The sequence below is a fragment of the Electrophorus electricus genome, chromosome 26 (assembly GCF_013358815.1).
Source record: "Electrophorus electricus isolate fEleEle1 chromosome 26, fEleEle1.pri, whole genome shotgun sequence".
In the NCBI taxonomy this organism is placed as follows: domain Eukaryota; kingdom Metazoa; phylum Chordata; class Actinopteri; order Gymnotiformes; family Gymnotidae; genus Electrophorus; species Electrophorus electricus.
In genome coordinates, this window is record NC_049560.1 from 4464003 (window position 1) to 4484030 (window position 20028).

The 20028-nt window shown below is 43.9% G+C and overlaps 1 protein-coding gene across 3 annotated transcripts; it reads left to right on the forward strand.

Moving 5' to 3' along the window:
* The first annotated feature begins 500 nt into the window (after window positions 1-500).
* Window positions 501-14173, forward strand: arhgap45b (Rho GTPase activating protein 45b). 3 transcript variants are annotated; one of them, XM_027008164.2, is made up of 23 exons: window positions 501-636; window positions 2016-2406; window positions 5041-5184; window positions 5309-5393; window positions 6505-6577; window positions 6988-7057; window positions 7180-7314; window positions 7405-7466; window positions 7556-7666; window positions 8299-8379; window positions 8749-8916; window positions 9188-9325; window positions 9728-9918; window positions 10188-10300; window positions 10767-10856; window positions 10957-11058; window positions 11242-11405; window positions 11552-11740; window positions 11837-11974; window positions 12123-12361; window positions 12668-12905; window positions 13105-13207; window positions 13354-14173. In XM_027008164.2, the coding sequence occupies exons 1-23, from the start codon at window positions 544-546 to the stop codon at window positions 13692-13694; spliced, it is 3459 nt and encodes a 1152-aa protein (XP_026863965.2). In that variant the 5' UTR covers window positions 501-543; the 3' UTR covers window positions 13695-14173. The 3 variants fall into 3 exon arrangements, with proteins under 3 accessions (XP_026863965.2, XP_026863963.2, XP_026863964.2); XM_027008162.2 differs by lacking the exon at window positions 501-636 and adding an exon at window positions 670-1365; XM_027008163.2 differs by lacking the exon at window positions 501-636 and adding an exon at window positions 670-1365 and having other exon boundaries at window positions 13357-14173.
* Window positions 14174-20028: the final 5855 nt, after the last annotated feature.

The following is a 20028-nucleotide window of genomic DNA, read 5'->3' on the forward strand; positions in this document are numbered from 1 at the left end:
AACCGGCTGTCAAAACAACATGGATTTGCGAATAATATAGATAATATTAGAGGGATGAATAAATAAATAAATAAATGTGTGTATGTGTGTGTGTATATATATATATATATATATATGTGTGTGTGTGTGTGTGTGTGTGTATATATACACACACACACGTGTATATTTTAGTAAATGTAGACTGGGCAGCGATTGTTTAATGAAATGCAGATCAGTCGTAACTTTTTTAAAGATTTTTTACGCATCTGAGAAGACATGTGTTCAGCATGCGATCGTTAATGCACAGCCAGTCGGCCGGTTTCGTTTCTCGTAGAGCGAAGCGCCATACAGGTTGGCGGATGTCGCGTCGTGACTGCTAGTTGCGACGAGTCGATGTGCGATCACACAACAGGAGCAGGACAGTTGACGTGGCTCAGGGTCGGAGTCGATGGGAAAGAACCAATAAAACATCGCAGAGCTTTGAAAAGGGGAGCAGGGGGGTGGGTGGGGGGGTTGTTTTGTAAGATAAAAAAAATAGCAGCAGGATCTAAGCGTAAAATTAAAATGTTCTCCAAAAAGAAAAAGGAACTGATAAAAACGCATTCGATGTCAAAGAAGAGTCGTACAGGAAGCTCCTCGCCTCTCAGCTCCTCATCAGTAAGTTGCAGTGCACCCTCGCCTTTCCCCTGTCACTCTTGATTTCCGACTTCTAAACGACGTGACCGCGTTGGTGAGGAGTTATTATTATTTTTTTTTTTTTTTAATGATGGTTACTGGCAAAACAAATGTTTACTGAATGGAACCTGCCGTCTGTTTTGCTCTTAACCGTCGGTAGTTTTTGTTTTATTGACCCTTAGGCTTACCAAAGTAAATGCCATGTTTTGCGGCCACAAGTGTGTTTTTTCAGATTAATTTTAGAATAAGCCTTTTACACGTTTAGTTCTTGCATTCCAACAAACTGGAAATGTAATGTATTATCGCAATTTATAATTTTTATTAAAGATGTTTGTTTTTCATGTTTTTTTTTGTTTGTTTGTTTTTTTTGCCAACATATTCTTCGGAATAATCTAGGTAACAAAATAACTAGGTTTTAACTTAGTTGTTGTATTTGTTTCCAAAGCTGTTTTCAAACTTGACAGTATACCACTCTTTTTCAAAATGTTAACGTTAATGATGGTTTGAGTGGAATGAAATGCATCATGGGTTAGTTTTCGTTCTCGGGGTGTACACATTCGGTTAATTGAGAATAATCTAAGTATGCTCAAACGGGGCGCAGTTGGTAGAAGTAGCTACAGTCCATATTCGACGGGCTCAAGGGTCAAGAAATCGGACACTAAATCAAAACTGGATATTTTACCAAACAAACCCAATGTCTGGCTAAAGCAGGTAGGTTGTTCTGCACATAAATCTCTCAATTTTCAATTGCTCTTTTTTAATATCCAGTGTTGTCTGCTGACATAGCCAAATGGATAAATAGTATACAATTAAATGTATATCAACCTTCATTACTTAGTTTCCTTTCCATAGCTTATGATTTATGACTCTTTATGTCTTATTTATTTAATCTATATGTAGGCTGTTTGTCTCCAGAAATGTTTGAATACCCTTTTAAATAAGCCAAGGTGTGATGTTTGATAAGAGTTAAAAATTTGACTGTGCCGCTGATGCCTGTGGTGTGGATGTTGGCTTTTTCAAGATAGCGTTGGTTGCCTGCTTTTAATTCCTCAGGGTGTGACAGGAAGTAGGCCTCAGAATTGCACAACACACTTTCTTGTGAAAGAAGACCTGTTTACTAACAGTTTGGTGGATTTTGTCAGGCTCATCAGTTCCTTAAAAGTGTGCTTTCATGGCAGCTCTATCAAACCGGTGCACCAAAATACTGGCCACAGCATTTTTCTCAACCGAATATTGCCGCAGTGACTCTTCCGTGACATTTAAGAAAATACAGTCTCCTTTTCCATTTTCTAAAGTGTTGTGGTTTTTTTTCTTTCTTTCTTTCTTTCTTTCTTTTTAAAATTCATTTCTTTTCAACCCAGCTGTCCATACTCCAGGAGCAGCCTCGGCGAGATGCCGTGGATGGCCCCACTTCCTCCTCCAACCCTGCCAGCCATTGCGCCACTGCTGTGGATGCTCTGAGCTCCCCTGGCACTCTGTCCCCCCAGCATGCCAAGCTAGTGGGCTGCCCGTCCCCCGTGGGCACCCTGAAGCGGCCCACTACCCTGAGCCGCCATGCCAGCGCCGCGAGCAACCCCCTCCAGTCCTGGGTGTTCGGTAAAGGTCAGGGGCGAGCAGCCATTGGCCAGAGCCCGCAGACGGAGGCTGTGGAGATGCCCGCCGCCATCGAGGTGGAGGACATCCCCTCGCTGTTGCGCATGGTGGCCCGCTTCGCAGAGGCCGTGGAGAAACTGAAAGACGTGGTGCTCGAAGGTAAGAGGCGCGTGGGTTTTGGTTTGATGGGCAGGGCTAAATCATAGTAAGTGTAGTCCCGATATTCTTCTGAGCTCATGTGTGAATAAAACGCACCGTGTTTTGTAAGACACAATGAGGACTTTATGTGGTATTGCGTCATATATGTTCAAGCTCATCAATAGGCATGAAGCATTACTGTGACTGGGCTCAGTACAAGAATCAGCTTTAAGCATATCCTGTATGTATATTAGTAGTTAACCAATAATATGGCCACATAATGTGCTACAGATGCCTATAGGATGCCTCTGCTTGTGAGCTCTTAATGAGCACAGAAATCAGTGAAGCATCAAGAAAAGTGTGTTAATTTAAGCAGGTATAATGCTCCATATCTCAGCTACAAAGTTGCTTTCCGGCCAAGTTTGGCACTTGCTTCTGTTTCACTGTTGCACATGCAGTGGGGCTTTACTTTTAATCGCTTATTGTTCTCTGGTCTTCGGGTAGTATCATGCATTACAAACGAGTGCGTGTTTCACAGTCTACAATCTACTTTTATTGTCTAGACCAACTACTAGTATAAAATGTATTATCCTTTAATTAATTAAAATTGATTAACAAATTGAAGAGAACTCGCTGAGGTTTTGGATTTGGGTTCACTAAAACTGATAATTACCAACTACTGAAACTTATTAGTATTCAGTTTAGATTCTGATTTAGTGTAAGTGGGCTTAAATGGTCCCATCTTGAGTGGTTAAAGACATGATCACGTGGACTAGGGATTCGAGTGCAGGTTCATGTGTGGAGTTGCTCAGCTGGTCTTCTGTGATCTGTGTGAGTTGCTAAGTGGCCAGTGAGGTCCTCAGTCATGGGACACTTCGCAGGTATTTGAATGCTAATTTAAAAATAAAGGCACCTAACTCCAGTCTACATTTTGAGTGAATCTGTATTTGATAATTTTTTATTTTATTTTTTAAATGTCAGTAATGTTCCACTGCTTAAATGGGGGAAAAAATGAAATGGCACAGGCAGACCTTTTTGGAACTGCAAGAGACTGTACTGTGACTGTAGCTGCTACAGTGTGGCATGCTGTAACTGCACGATGTTCTGTGGCTGTTTTATTCAGAGCTCTGGGCTGCTCTGGGCCCAGTTAAAGTGATCCTTTTAGTGTGAAATCTGGTTTTCATTTAGGATTAATGTGGAGATGTATAAAAAGGTGTTTGTGTCCAACTTCCCTTTTGGTGACTCGTCACACGATTGGTGGAAAAGGGACAAAAAGGCAGGGCTTGTTTTCACTGAAGCAACCAGTTTCCGCTCTGTACTGCGAGTTCAGTTCCTGTGGCACACCGCATTCAAACAGGAAACTAGAGTTTTAATCTCTCCCCCTAGCGTTATCAAGTTGGCAGGGTGGCCCTTGGCTCTGCCCCCAACTGCCACCCATATCTGCTCTTCATGATGCACAAGAGATTTGGGCAGATAAACCTCTTCAGCCCTTTTAGATTGTCAGTAGAAATGCAAATGTTCTTCTCTACATCCCAATCACTTCGAGAACATGGCTAACAAAGGCTTCAGCCATTTTTAGGAGCACTGCCTGCAATTTCCGTGTGTGAACCAGAGGAACCAAGTCCTTGATGCGGATTTGTGAATGAGCTAGTTGTAATGGTGCCCGACTCCAAGAGCTCTATTTCTGAAGGCTCCCCTGTCTACGTTTCCTCCTGTTCCACCCTCTCGTGGTCCTCCTTAGCACCGCAGCTGTGTTGTTTTCACAGAATGAAGGGGAAGTGTGCTCTGCTGCTCTCTGTAGACCTGAGGAAGTGGCTTTGAAGAGGTGCAGCAACAGATCAGAACTTTGTGTTCTGCAGCTTTCACTGTACAGTCTCCTGCGCTGCGGATGGCCCGTACTGTGACGATTCCCTGACATGCATGTGTGATGTTGCGTGACGATGTATTTGCGGGTGGTCTGACCACCTGGGCAGCGTAAAACTGGTGAATCGGTGAGGAGCTAAAGAGCCTGAATGGCTAAAGCTAAACATTTTAGTGGGAAATGGCATGCAGTTTTAGGGCAGCATGGTATTTTTACATTTACATTTATGGAATTTAGCTGACGCTTTTATCCAAAGCAACAATTATGACTGAGCGCAACTTGAACAACTGAGGGTTAAGGGCCTTGTTTGGGGGCCCAACAGTGGCAGCTTGGTAATGGTGGTGGAGCTTGAACTGGTAACCTTCTGATTACAAGTCAAGTACCTTAACCACTCAGCTACAACTGCCCTGGTATGGGCAGAAATTGCAGTTGTGTTGCAACACATTCCAAATCCTTGGTGAATCCATAGTGTCATGGCCTGCACTTTTTTTGACCAAAATGATTTTGTTTGTATGAATGCCGCATGGACCCTTCACCTGAGTGAAGTCTGGGCACTTCAGAGGCAGCGTGGGCACTACAGTATGCAGTTTTTAAACAGTGTGCTCATTTGCATCCTACAACCAAGTCCAGTGTTTCCTTAGCTACTGGTGAACATTGTCCTGTGTAGATCTAGTGTGCATGTTTAACTCTGTGCTAATCCATGGGTAGCATGACCATTCGTGAGCACTGGGTTCATATCCGTCTCTGAGAGTGTCGTGGGAACTCCATGGAATGATGTGTGGTTGTCATTCCAGATAAACAGGAAAATCGGAGGCCGCTGGCACACGAGTGCCTGGGTGAGGTCTTGCGCATCCTACGGCAAGTCATCGCCACGTACCCGCTCCTCAACACGGTGGAGACCCTCACTGCAGCCGGCAAGCTCATCTCCCAGGTCAAAGGTCAGATGGTTGCATTACCTGCCCTTAAATTCACGTGAAACGTGACGAAGAAGGGGATTTTTCAGTGGTTACAGATGCTTGACATGGGTTTTGATGTAGTGTCAATAAGTCTGTCTGATCCCAGGGTTCCACTATGAAGTCTGCAACGAAAATGACAAAAAAGATTTTGAGAAAGCTATTGAGACCATTGCAGTGGCATTTAGCAGCAAGTAAGTGACTGTTTGTTTGTTTTGTACTGACCTGTTTCCTGTCCTAATGCGTTTAAAGACTGAGCTCAGCCTGTTTTCATCTTCATGTTGTAAGGACTGAGCACCTGCACAGATGCAGATAACAGGTAGACGCACCCCCCATCCGTGCACAGTGAGCTCTGAGTTCACGTCTGCCTCTGAAGTACTGCCATTGTGATGGGCAAATTAGATGAAGGAACATTGTTTATCAAACTTGGATCTCCTGTGAAGGGGACGTCCTAGACAAAAACAGCGTGGAGAAAACTGGGCTTCACAGTAAATTCAGCCATGTGAAGTATATGATGAGCATACGAGTGTGATGCTCTGTTGAAACCGTTTGTAGCTCCATGGAAACAACAGGAAGCTGTTTTGTGGCTTTCATCTGCTCCTCAGCTTCTAAGCAGATGATCTACAAAGAAAAGGAAAAGAAACACTGATGCTTTGCATTTGAATCGATCGTTATCGTGGCAGGTGTCTCTCTGTGAAGCATGCTATGAAAACTATTTTTTATTATAGTTTTTAGGGGTAGTAGTGGCTATCATCATAAAACAAAGATCCTCTTTAAAAGAAAGAACAAGCATCACACTGACCCCTCTCTCTCTCATTTTAACATGATCTTAACAATGCGATGTGTTTTAGACATGGGTACTTTAGCTTCATCATAAATATAAAGAGAGGACAGCTAGTTTTACCCCTGGTAAAGGGTCTCTACTTTCCCATCAAGTACATGACTCTTTTTTTTTTTTATATTCAGGTACAGCCCCAGTGTTGATTTTCCATCATTGCTTGAGCAGTTGGTTAGAAACAGTCCAGTTAACACAATGAAATTACCTCGTGTCTTTGTGAAACTACACGTAGCTGGAATCAAACCTACATTGGAAAAGGCATAACGTTATATTTAGTCTTAGATTCTTTTATACCCAGCATATTAGTTTTATATTATTGCATTTGGTAAACATTGTCCCTTTCATCGATAACCCGATGATCGTTACTAAGTTACGGATGACGTCCCTGGTATTTGATGAACACTTGAGTCATTGTCGGTAAACGCCAGGTAGCGCAGAACCTTATGCTGCCTTTCTCCTTTTCTCAGCGTCTCCGAACTGTTGATGGGGGAGATTGACAGCAGCACTCTCTTATCTGTACCACCCACAGAGAAGAGCAGGGTAAATATGAGTGTGAGTGTGAGTGTGAGGGAGAGGTGGAGAGACACTCGGAGAGAGCCAGCACGTGGAGTGCCTGTCCCCAGTGAGAGGACAGTCTCCTCACTTCCTGTGTCTTCAGAGCTCGGTGCAGCCCTGATGGCAGGTGGAAACCCTCAACCAAGATTGTGTCATAATGATACTGACAGATTTGCACCAAGATAGTCAGTCAAAGCTAAAATGAAAGACACTGAACTTCTGTCCTGGTGAACTGGCCTCATGTGCATCACATTTTTATAGACAAAATTACAAATTTAATATTGAAATATGTCAGCTGAACATGATGTTTATGTAAGACCAAGTCATAACATAGCTTCCTCGGTTCTTTGATCCCGGTACATGTTTGTCATTCTGGTAACTGTTTGTGTCGTCAGTCGATGGAGAACCTGTACCGAATCTCTGGTCAAGAGACCTCGCAAATGCGCAGTGATTCGTCTGAATTAGGTACAGTACCTGTCTATCCTGCTCTGAATTTGAACATGAACATGCTCTAAGATTTGTACTGACTGTTAAAATCTGCCTGTGTGTGTGTGTGTGTGTGTGTGTGTGTGTGTGTCTGAGAGCAGTGATGAGTGCAGAGGAGGTAGACATTCTCCTGCAGCACAGCGAAGGCGGGGTTGACTCCGCCCTGACGTACACCAAAACCATCTCTAAGTACATGAAGGACGTCATTGGCTACGTGGAGAAGAGGATCTCGCTTGGTAAAACATACCCTGAAACGTTTTCTTGCTGTAAAGTTTAAAAAAAAAAATTACAAATTTTCCCCACATGTGAAATATTTTGTATTGCAGAGGTAGAGTTTTCCAAAGGTCTCCAAAGACTGTACCAGACTTGTAAACAGGCCATCACGCAGGTACATTACAGCGTACACCGAACAAAGCTCTCGTACGGCTCCGTCTCACTCTTTCTCACCGTTTGTCTCACGTCTTTGTTCATCTGCAGCCACACATGCCCTTCTTCTCCATCTACTCCCTGGCTCTGGAGCAGGACCTGGAGCAGAGCATCGGCGTGCAGCAGAACGCAGGAATCCTGCAAAGCCAGACCTTCTTACAGGTACATGGCTTCTTCAACCTCCGGCCGCACCTGTCGCCTTCGCACTTCCATTAGCATTGTTTCTCCACAAGGGGGTGCTATTGGCACTGAGGCAGCTTTACAACCCACACCTGAAGGACTACACAAACACAGAAATGTATGCGCTCTCAGATTGTATGCTGCAGTACAACTGCTGTTTACTGATATCAGAAACACACACTTGAACAGAGAGACATGACAGAAAATCCCCCAAGAAGGGGGGGGGGGGGGGTCCATGTAAGTGTGGCGCTTTACATCAGCGTTACTGTCTCCTACTGGCATTGTAGATGTAGAATAGCACAGGTGCAGGAGCTTCACCATTGACTGAAAATCACACATGATAAATGTGGTGGTCAAGTTGGAACCTTTTTTAAAAAAGCACTGAAAGTTAAACAAAAATGATCCAGGGACATTGAGAGACGTGCAAACCATTTCGGTAGAAATGTGCAAACTATGCACTTTGCATTAGAGCTTTAACTTGCATGATTTAACTCTCTCCTTTTATTCTGTTGCACAAGTATTTAATCTTTAACATGATTTCCAGTGTGCCCTTCCTGCGGCTTTATGCCTGTTGTTTTCTCATGGTGAGGATGGCTGACCCTGTCTGTCCACAGCCTCTCATGCACCGCAAGCAAGAGCACGAGAAGAAAAGAAAGGAGATTAAGGAGCAGTGGCTTAAAGCCAAGAGAAAACTGGTGAGAACTCGGTTATAGTCTCGCTTCCCAGCGCTGAGAAACTGCAATTGTCCTCCATGTCCTGTGCAGTGTTATTGGTATATTTGAGTATTCTGAAAACTGATTGGTTCCAGGCGTTAAGTACGGCTGAATCATAGTCTTGGGCACCAATGATTGGCCAACAGCTCATGCTGTCCCAGTTGAATGTATCTAGTAATTAAGTACATTGATCTTTAAGCCACCTCTAAAAGTGAAGAATTCCAGTGTGATGATATAATATTACTTGGGGTTCACACACCTTTGAAAGTGAGGCTCTTTGCTTAGGACCCAAGCTGCGTGTGTCGGGCCAGAACGAGGGCTTTGACTAATTCGTGTCGTGTTACTGTGCAGATGGAGTCGGAGGTAAACCTGCGGCGGGCGAAGCAGGTGTACAATGCCCGCTGCGAGGAGTACGACAAGGCCAGGACGGCAGCCAGCAGGGCGGAGGAGGAGAGCAGCACCTCCACAGCCAAGGCACTGGACAAGAAGAAACGATTGGAGGAGGAGGCGCGCAATAAGGTGTGAAAGCTGTTGGGCTCGGTAGGACCTGCATGAGTGTAACTCGCCTGTCCGGATCTGGCATGAGGCATTACAGACAGTCTGAAGGAGTCAAGGAACAGTTCGTTCAGTTAGGGGTTTCTCATTGTATTTACTTTGAGTCTTGAGTACCAGAGAGTGATATGAACTAGCGTTCCTTATACCTATGTATGTAAAGCATGTAAAGGTCTCACGTTCTCTCTCTCTCTCTCTCTCTTTGTCTCTCTTTCTCTCTCTCTGGCACCCCTTCCAGGCTGAGGAGGCCGAGGCTACATACCGTACATGCATAGCCGATGCCACCCAGCAGCAGCAGGAGCTGGAGCACACGAAGGTGACTGTGCTGAGACAGATCCAGGAGCTCATCAGACAGAGTGACCAGATTCTCCGCTCTGTGAGTGCTCACTCATTCACTCTCACACAAATAAATGTAAAAAAGAAATAGAAATATATATATATATATATAATATTAATTACACACACACAGTGTGACCAGACACTCTGATCTGTGAGTGCCCAGCTCTCTCTCACACACACACACACACACACACACACACACACACACACACAGGCCCTAGTGGTTAATTGTACTCTAATATTCAGACCTGTAACACACCTTGCAAATGGCCAAATCCTGGACTGGGGATTGTGAAATCTCTCTCTCTCTGCTTCGGGACGTGATTCTCTGAGCTCCTGCTAAATGTCTGCAAACCACTCTTGTTGGCCAGCCAGCAGGCCTAAAACCTTATAATGTGCATCACTAACAGATTAATGAACACCCCCCCCCCCTTCGCAGGCCACCATTTCCTACTACCAGATCATGCACATGCAGACGGTGGTCCTGCCCGTCCATTACCAGACACTGTGTGAGAGCAGTAAGTTGTATGACCCCGGCCATCAGTACGCCACGCATGTCAAGGACCTGCAGATGAACGAGGAGCCCGAGGTCCATTACGAGTTTGAGTCCTACTCTGCCTCCAGCAGCCAGTATGTGTCTCTGCTGTGCACACATACAAGTACACTGTATAAAAACTAAAGACTGAAACCATGGGAACGTCAAATGACTCAAAGTATGATTCGGTGACGTCCATACCACTGCAACTTATATTTAATGTAACGATACGCCATTTTTAAAATGCATGTCTCAGTGTGGAGAAAAAGCATTAGCCTTTAAAATATTTTTTTTGATTAGTTGGACATCAGCAATACATGTGCTTGTCCAATCAGCATGTCTGAGTGAGCGGTGTGAATTGCAGAGCAATGGGCCGAGTGCGGCGTGACAGCGGTAACGTGGACGCGCAGGGCAGCGGTGAAGTGTCTGCAGAAACTGTAGAGCTCCCCACCTCACACAAAGAAGAATACAGAAAGGGTGCGTAAGGACCAAGCCGTGGTCTGCTTCTGCCAGCCGGGCCCCATGTTCCGTTTCCTGTTGGAAATGCTAAATGATTGACGAATACTGAAGTTGAGCAGCAGTGGCAGATGTTTGTGTGTCTCTGGTCAAAAGAGGCGTGGTGTGGTTTCTAGTAGTCAATTCCAGACGTCATTTAAGCTACAGTTGTTCCCTGGAGTGTGTGTGTGTGTGTGTGTGTGTGTGTGTGTGTGTGTGTGTGTGTGTGTGTGTGTGCGTGTGCGCGTGTGCGTGTGCGCGTGTGTGTGTGTGCGCGCAAGTGCAAATGCCTAGAAAACACTTCTTGTCAAACATTTAGTTGGACAAATTTTTAAGCCCATAAATGAAAACCAAAAAACAATGTAGTTGATGTTTAATACCTTGACTGCATCGGGATGTTTGAGCTGGAACGTTCTTGTATGATCATTGTCGCTTGCCGCTCCCACAGGACGAGGTCACAGGAACTGGGGCTCCATGGTGAGCGACACGGACAGTGTGGGTGGGGGGAATGATTTGGGCTCCCCTACCACTAGCACAGGTAAGCTGTGGGCATCTTCCCTGACCCGTTTGACCCTGCTGACCTGAGAAATCCAGATCCTTCTCTCAGCTCCTCATGCTCACCTACAATCACATTGTAGGTGACATCAGTAAAATGGCACGGACATCATCCACAGGAACCATGTCATCTAACGAGGACGTGGACGACAAGGACGGCACCATGGCGACGTTTGAGGCTTCCAGTAAGTCTGCAGATGATGGCTGATTATCCATGCATGGGTTAAATGCTGTGTTTTGTGATGCCGTCCATTCCTGTTCTAATGACTGCTATGCCCATAAATAGCTCCGACCTTTAGAGCTGCTGTTCCTGGCTGGTATGACTGATTTGATGTCCCCGTTGTCGTGCCTTTCATCTTTTTGTGCAGACATTAATGGTATCGAACCAGAGATCGTGGTGCCCACTGGGCCGTTCCGGAACGTGGGCCTGTCCAAAGCTGCCCAAACTCACAAATTACGCAAACTGCGCTCTCCAGCTAAATGCCGCCAGTGCGACAGCTATGTGTACTTCCAAGGGGCGGAGTGTGAGGAGGTGAGTTCACTGAAGCTCTGCCCCTAAGGGTGTGCCTTGTACTAGCTTTATCTACCCTGAGGTATTTCAAAGCCATGTGAGTGAACCAAATGAATGGAAACCACCCAATAAGAAGCATTTCACATGTTCTTGCTGACCTGTTGCAGTGTTTCCTGGCCTGCCATAAGCGTTGCCTAGAGACTCTGGCCATTCAATGCGGCCACAAGAAACTGCAGGGCCGCCTGCAGCTCTTTGGGCAGGAGTTCGCCCTGACGTCGGCCAACAGCTCCGATGGCATCCCCTTCGTCATTAAGAAGTGCATCTGCGAGATCGAGAGAAGAGCTCTGCGGATGAAGGTGGGTGGCAGAAGATCCCATGCTTGGGTCTTGTGAAGGTGATGGGGTTGTAGAAATGTGAGCTCCTTCCTAATCGCCACCCTGTCTCTGGATCAGGGCATCTACCGGGTCAACGGGGTGAAAACGCGCGTGGAGAAGCTGTGCCAGGCGTTCGAGAACGGCAAAGAGCTGGTGGAGCTGTCGCAGTCCTCCCCGCACGACATCAGCAACGTGCTCAAGCTCTACCTGCGCCAGGTGGGAGCGACCCCATGCATTACACCCCGAACCTTAAAAAACTGGGGCAGAAATCAAATGCGTGACTTGGGGATGAACCTGTTACCGTGTTGACATTTTTGTCATTGAAGGCTTTTACGTTATTAAACGTGTTTGGCCTCCCATGCAGCTTCCAGAGCCTATTGTGCCCTTCCGCCTATACAACAGTCTGATGGGCCTGGCTAAGGAGAGCCTGTCCCTGGTAGGCCATGAGGGGGCCGAGGTTGGAAAGGGCTCCGACCTGGTGGACGTGGGACCGGGGACGGACCCCGAGCTCCTGGCCCTGGTGCTGCGACTGAGGGAACACCTCAGAGAACTGCCCCAAGCCAACGTAACCACGCTACGCTATATAGCACGCCACCTCCGCAGGTAACCAAGACAGGATTTCATGTGCGGGAAAGTGTTTCCTCTGTACCACGGACATGCTACAGAGGTGTTTGTGATCCTGTTGTAAGAACAGTAACTGATGTCACTACATCAGTAGCATTTCTGGAAATGCCTTTTTGCAGTATCGACTCTTTACTGAGCGTTAACGTCAGCCTGAGAACACTAAAAACTCATGCAGATTCATATCATATTTTTTAAGCCATTGTAAACCTTTTCCTGTTTCTCTCTCTCCCTCTCCCTCTCTCTCTTTTTTTTATTTTTTATTTTTATTATTATTATTTTTTTTAGGATTGCTGAGCTGGAAGATGAAAATAAGATGAGCCCCAGTAATCTGGGCATTGTGTTTGGACCCTCACTCATGCGGCCCCGCCCCTCTGGGGCCACAGTGTCTCTTTCATCTTTGGTAGATTACCCCTACCAAGCCCGCATTGTTGAGACCCTCATCGTGTTTTACCCCACCATCTTCCCATCTGAGACGACCCGTACAGGCAGTGCCAGTACAATCCACTCCTCATCTCTCCAGCAGGTGTGTGTGTGTGTGATGGAGAGACCCCTGTGCTAAGAGTTTAGTTTCTTAAAGCTTTTTAAAGCAAAAGGTTGTAAACACAAATTTAAACATTTAAAACATAACTTTGCTTAATTGTTGGTGAATGCTGACGGTAATCTTAAAGCTCGAGAACTTTTCTTTAAAGCTAGAATGTTGAATGTGTGGTATCGCTGTGCAGGACGGCAGCGTTGACAATGATGACTGCAGTACGAACATCGGCCTGGAAGCCGACAATGCTGAAAACGCGGATGCTGACGCAGACAAGCTACATGAGGGCCAAGGTGAGGCCTTGTAGCGTTGCACAGCTTTTCTGTAATTATATCGACATTGCTTGTCTTTTTTAGATGATGGAAAGTTCTCTGTAAGGTTCTCTATGTAAGAGACTGGCTTCACATCAGTGACCCCATGTGTCCTGGTTGCCTTTTAGCAGATGGCTCTGTGGGTACCCTTGGCTCTCTGGAGCAAAGTCTGGACTCTGACTCTGAGCTCGATGAAGACGGAGGAGGTGGGGCAGAAGAACAGCCCCTCAGCCCCACAGTCCAGCTTCCCGAGGGGGCTCCAGACACAAACCTCCAGAGTCCGTGTAGCTGGGATGGTGAGCCCCCTGCCCTGCCCGACAGTGAGCCTCCAGATCTGGAGAGCCCAGAGGAGGTGCCAGCAAGCTCACTAGCCCAGCTCAACATCAACCAGTCCAATAACGGGGGTCTTCCCCTGGGATTACTTCGGGTCAGTGTCGGGAGAGAGACTGCATCTGTTCATGAAGATTAAGTTTGTTCAACACGTGAGGGTCATGTGGACATAGGGCAGCACTGAAGTGACATGTTTCTGTTGTTTTTGGGCTTCGGAAGCTCTGACTGTAGTGGCCTTGATTTCTGTGCCAAAGTTGGATCTTGTGTTTTCCCTGTAATTCCAAATAAGAGTTGTGTGTTTTGTTTTGTTTTTTGTTACCCCCCCTCCATTTTAATATTGTATATATTTAAATGATTTTAGTGGTTTTGTGAAATGATTTGATAGGGATTCTTTAATTATTTCAAACAGTTATCTCTGAATTATGTGAAAGTCTGCTGAAGCATTGCTTTGCATACATGTGACATTTGACTTGGTGATTTCTGAGAGAAAGAAGCAATACACTCCATCGCTTTGCTTCTTCCCCAAACCGCATTGTATGTTCTTATGGTTTACTCGTTTAACCATTTGTTTAATTGTATTGTTTTTTTAATAATAAACACCTAGTCTGCTTCTATAAATCTTGATGTGGGGACATTTTAAATTCATAGTTACACTGGAACCATGCACATATGTAGCACTTCATATAATTTGGCTTTATGCACTAAAGCAAAGGCCCTTTGTGAAATATCTAACAATTCAGTGGTGGAATCCTGTTCTGGTTTTAATTTTTTAGTGGGAAGCTGAGCAAATTTTGATTCTTAAGTGAAATTTGTCACTCTTTACTGTTTTTAGATAACTCGGAAAAAGTAACTTGGAAAGAGATTCTTCTTTTTGTACTTGGCTATATTTTTCAAATGTTTCTGTGACTGTACCAGATCAGCTGTGCTGTATGAACCGGTGAGATCCTCGCTAGTGGGAATGGCCAGGTGTGCATTTCCCAGCGTGAAGTGGTGACAGAGCCGTGCGAGAAGGCAGTGTAGTGCACAGGAATCTACACACAGCCCTGGAGGGCTCTTGTATTTATAGTTTATGTGCTGGATGTAGTTGCCGATTGTGGCAGGCTGTGGTGCACAACCCAGTTGCACAGTATAGTCAACAGGATGAGCGGAATTTCTTCGGTCAGTTTAGACGTATGACCGTGTTGAATGCCGAGCTGTAGTCAGCGAACAGAATTCTCAAATAACTGTTCTTGGTCTCCAAATGTGTAAAGACTGTGTGGATGGCAATGTTCATGGCATCCTCTTTGGACCTGTTCTGATGACAAGCAGACAGTAGAGATTGTAACATGTCTGGTATGTTCTGGCTGTGGGTCATAATTGGCAGAGCACAGCTGGTGAACGGATTTTGAATATCTCTAAATCTCTTACTGCAGTGTACTATAGTCACTCGCTCTCTTTATATATAAAGAGAGTGAGTGACATATATAAAATTATAGGTAAGTAACTGCAGTGTACTGTAGTAAGAGACATGGAGATATTCAAAAGTATGGATACTGAAATGGAACCTTCCAATGCAAACCTCTTGGTTGGATTTGTTAAATAATGGCTGTGGTACTGTAGCCTGCCACTGCTCTACATGTAAATGTGCTATATGTAAATTTAATAACTGCCACTAAAATAACTACCACAAAAGGATCAGCCTCCTCATGCATCACTGTGGGAGTCGTAAAGCATGTAATGAGCATCTAATCAGCTTTAGATTGGAGACACCAAGAGAAGTCTCGATGATCGGTGTGTTAGAACACCTTTGGACCATCAGAATTAAGGATTTAATTTAAATAATGAACACAGCATTAATGACATATCTGTTTTCATCACCAGTTGTTGCTATGACAGCAATGAAATGAGGAAACGCAAAGAAAAAGAACTGATCTACACTCTTGGAACTTTAGAACCCCATGGAATGAATGCTATGATTTAAACATCTTCTTTTTCATATATAAACTGGCTCCTCCTACTACTAATTCAGAAGCACTTTGCTTGCACATCTGATGAAGGTCCTCTGTCCAAAATGTCCTGTTTCTCTAGAAACTTTACTATAATTTTTAATCTCCCTCTCTCTCGCTCGCGCTCTCTTTCTCTCTCTGTGTGTGTGTGTGTGTGTGTGTGTGTGTGTGTGTGTGTCTGTATGTATATATATATATATATATATATATTGCTGAAACCTCTAAAATTGGGTTAAGAACGCATTATTAAAAAGTGGAAGGACAGTCGGGAAACATCATCATTGAGGAAGGAATGTGGTCAGAAAAAAATCTTGAATGATCATGATCGGTGATCACTTAAACGTGTGGTGAAATCAAATCATAGAAAAACAACAGTAGTACTCAGGGATATGATTAATAGTAAAAGTAAGCATTTCCGCACACAATGCGAATGGAACTCAAGGGCTTGGGACTAAACAGCTGTGTAGCCTTAAGAAAACTACTTGTCAGTGAGGCTAGCTGGCAAAAATGGTTTCAGTTTGCTAGGGAGCATAAAGTTTGGACTCTGGAGCAATAGAAGGAGGTCATGTGGTCTGATGTGTCTAGATTTACCCTGTTCCAGAGTGATGGGTGCATCAGGGTAAAAAGAGAGGCGGCTGAAGTGATGTACACATCATATCTAGTGTCTACCGTACAAGCCTGTGGGGGCAGTGCTATAATCTGGGGTTGCTACAGTTGGTCAGGTCTAGGTTCAGCAACGTTGTGTGCCCAAAGAATGAGGTCAGCTGACTACCTGAATATACTGAACGACCAGGTTATTCCATCAATCGATTTTTTCTTCCCTGATGACACGGGCATATTCCATGATGACAATGCCAGGATTCATCAGGCTCAAATTGTGATTCTCTGTGGTTCAGGGAGCATGAGTCCACAGAGTCCAGACCTGAACCCCACTGAGAATCTTTGGGATGTGCTGTAGAAGACTTTGCGCAGTGGCCCAAATCTCCCATCATCAATACAAGATCTTGGGGAAAAATTTATGTAACTCTAGACAGAAATAAATGTTGACATTGCAGAAGCTTGTGGAAACCATGCCACAGCGAATGCGTGCCGTAATCAAAGATAAAGGCGGTCCAATGAAAAATTAGTGTACGAGAACTTTTTTTTTTTTGGCCAGGCAGTGTGTGTGTGTGTGTGTGTGTGTGTGTGTGTGTGTGTGTGTGTGTGTATATATATAATGTATAGAGAGAGAGATAATGTATAGAGAGAGATATAGATAGATATTCAAAGTTGCAATCAAGTACACATAGTTTCCAGAGAAACAGGGTGAAAGACATCCTTCATCAGCTGTACAAGCAAAGCGCTTCAAGTGAAACATCCTGTTACTATGTAAACCTTGTGTACTTTACTACAGTTTTGAATATTTTTTACATCCAAGATGCAAATCATTAATGAAAATTCCTGTGATGCCTTTGGGTTTTTGTAGCTCATGCAAATAAGGTGAATAATCAGTCATGTTTAAACAATAGCTGAAGCTTAGGACAACTTAAAATGTGTGTGGTCCACTGGATATGACATAAATCGTCTGATGGCTTTCATAACAATTCAGAAGGTTTGTGGATTCTGTTCTCTTACAGTGTATTTCAATTTAGTTTAATCAATACATCAGAGATAGTACTGATATTCAATGTTAAAAAGAACTTGTGTAATGAAAAGAAATGCAGTTTAATAAAACAAACATTTATTAGAGGATAAGCAACTGCAAAGCAATTCTTATGAATTAACATGAAGAATACAGGTAAACAGTCTAATGACTTTATCTAGTGCTACTTTCAGCATAAGACCGTTATTGGAGCCTTCATTTAAAAATAAAAATACTAAAATAACTGAAAACACACTAGGTGGAATAACTGAGCCTGGTCAGTAGTTGGACCTGTGTACTCTGATAGCCTAAAGTACTGCAAACCAAGTCTGCACAGACATATTTCTTACATGAAAATAGTTCAATAGGTCTGATTTAGGGGCAGTTCTAGAATTTTACCCTTAAGAGACTCACCGAAAGACAACACTTCAACAGCTGAATGCAGTACAGTGCTCTCAAATTCTGCACATTTTGTGCACTTGTGCAGATGTAGTATGCTCTTATTTTGAAATTAATTCAACAGATTGTAAATCTGATTAATATTAAACATCAGTGGAAGATTTACTGAAAAAACATAACACATACCTACAAGTAAGATACTAACTGAATTCTACCTCTGACAGCAGTTAAGGCAGCCCACAGCATATAACAACACTTTAAGGAAATGCCCAGGAAATTTGACAGCAGTGGTTAAGGCCTTGTAGTGGTAGTGTAGTGGTTTTGCTTTGTGTTTTGTTTTTTTTAATGGTATCCAGTTCCCCAGATAGGCTAAATTAGTTTAGCCAGTTGATATCTAGATTATCTTAGGTTAGCATGCCAGCTCAGAGTTAAAGTGAACTTTATTGTCATTCAGACTATATAACAAGGAGTGCACAGATACATGAGTTTGTGTTTATCTGTTTATGTACAAATACAGTATAACATAAAGGGAAAAGTGCACCTTAGCATAGACGGACATAAAATACACTTATAGGATAAATAAGAAAAATATTGCACGTTGTTCACAGTGTAACAGAAGTGGTGAATAATGATAAAGTTCTCAAGACACAAGCAACATTGAAAAGGCAGCTATTTTTATTGCATGAAAATAACTGCACTTTCAAAGATATGTGTTCTAACGAACGTTTTCAGACAGTGTGTGTGTTCAGCAGTTCTCGAGTTCAACAGTTCGGGAGTTCAACAGTACTGATATGTCAGCATGTTGTTAGAGGGAGTTGACTAGTCTGATGGCCTGTGGAGGAAGATATGCATTCTTGAGTGTCACAGGAAGTGAAGGCACTGTTGAGCCCTCTTGACAAGGAAGCTGGCATGTGTAGTGCATGCCAGGTTGTCTGTGATGGTGTAATGCTTCTTACCCAGAATGAGGAACCAGTGCTTTGGCGAAACCGAAATCGCAATGCGTGGAGTTAGCAGGGAGTACACATGCAACGACACAGATAGTGGTGTGGGTAATCTGAAGGTCTCTTATTTATACACCGACCATACCAAGCCAGGCCATATGGCTAATAATGTTCTATTTATACATTACAAAGGAAAGACAGGATTTATTCCAACTCATAATGTGTGGTCTGATTGACCAGTGGGGTGTCGATGTGTAGTGGGCTACGTTTTCTCACCATGTGCTGGGGGATAACTGGAGTGGATGCGTAGCTGAAGTCAATGAAGAGCAGCTGCACATATCTGTTCTTATTCTTCAGATGCTCCATGCTCAGGGGAACCTACTGATATGGCGTCATCAATGGAGTGGTAATGGGGCAGGGAGTCTAGATGTCATGTGGTCTATAGCTTACTATAGCTGTACTATTTGGCAGCTAGCTCTCAAAGTAGTAGTTCGAGGTAATATTTGTGTTAATAAATGTAATAGTACAGCTATAGTAGGTTACAGACTTGAGCATTTTGACACAATATTTAATAACATTATCTATCTACCCAGATGACGGTATTGGCTAGCTCTGCCTATCAGGTAACGGTACAAGCTCCCTTCATTGGCTCCCTGTAGCTGCATGCATCAGATTTAAAACCTTGATGCTTGCCTACAAAGCCAAAAATGGACCAGCCCCTTCATACATGAGGTCAATGGTCAAAGCCCAATCTGTACCTCGAGTACTTCGAACCTCAAGTACGGCTTGGCTTGAAATACCTTGCTTCAGGTCTCATGGACGACAAGCATCGAGACTATTTTCTGTCCTGGCTCCAAGATGGTGGGATGAACTCCCACTTGCTGTCCGGACAGCAGAGTCCCTTGCAGTCTTCAGACTGAAGACCTATCTACTTGCAGAATATTTAAGGGAAATAGTACTTATTGTAGGGTATTGTTTATGTTCTTTAACAAACTCTAGCACTTATTGTTTATAGCACTTATCATTGTTTAAGATAGACCTTATGTATTTTGCACTTCTAGGTATCAGCATTCATCCCTGTATTTCTACAGTATTCTAGATCACTGGTATATTGGACTCTAACCTACTCTACTGGCCATGCTGTATTCTATGAGTAAACGACAAAACACTGTTGTAAGTCGCTCTGGATAAGAGCGTCTGCCAAATGCCGTAAACATAAATGTAGGTTCTAATAAGTGATGGGTGTGGAATCATATACATGGTACCATGGGGTTTCAAACAGCCCATAGTTATTTTTGCCCTGTTATTTCGAACAAAAAAATAGCGTTCGTCCACAGGCTAAAATCTGTATGGATCAAGATACTGTCGACTCGACCACGACTCAACAAAATTGGATTTTGAATGGAGTTTTCTGGATTTCAATTTTGACAAACCTGCTGTTGAGACACCAAGTGCTTTTATAGTCATTCTCTAGGCTAGACTAGGCCTATGTGCAGGCCTACTGTACAACAATGATATTTTGTTTTT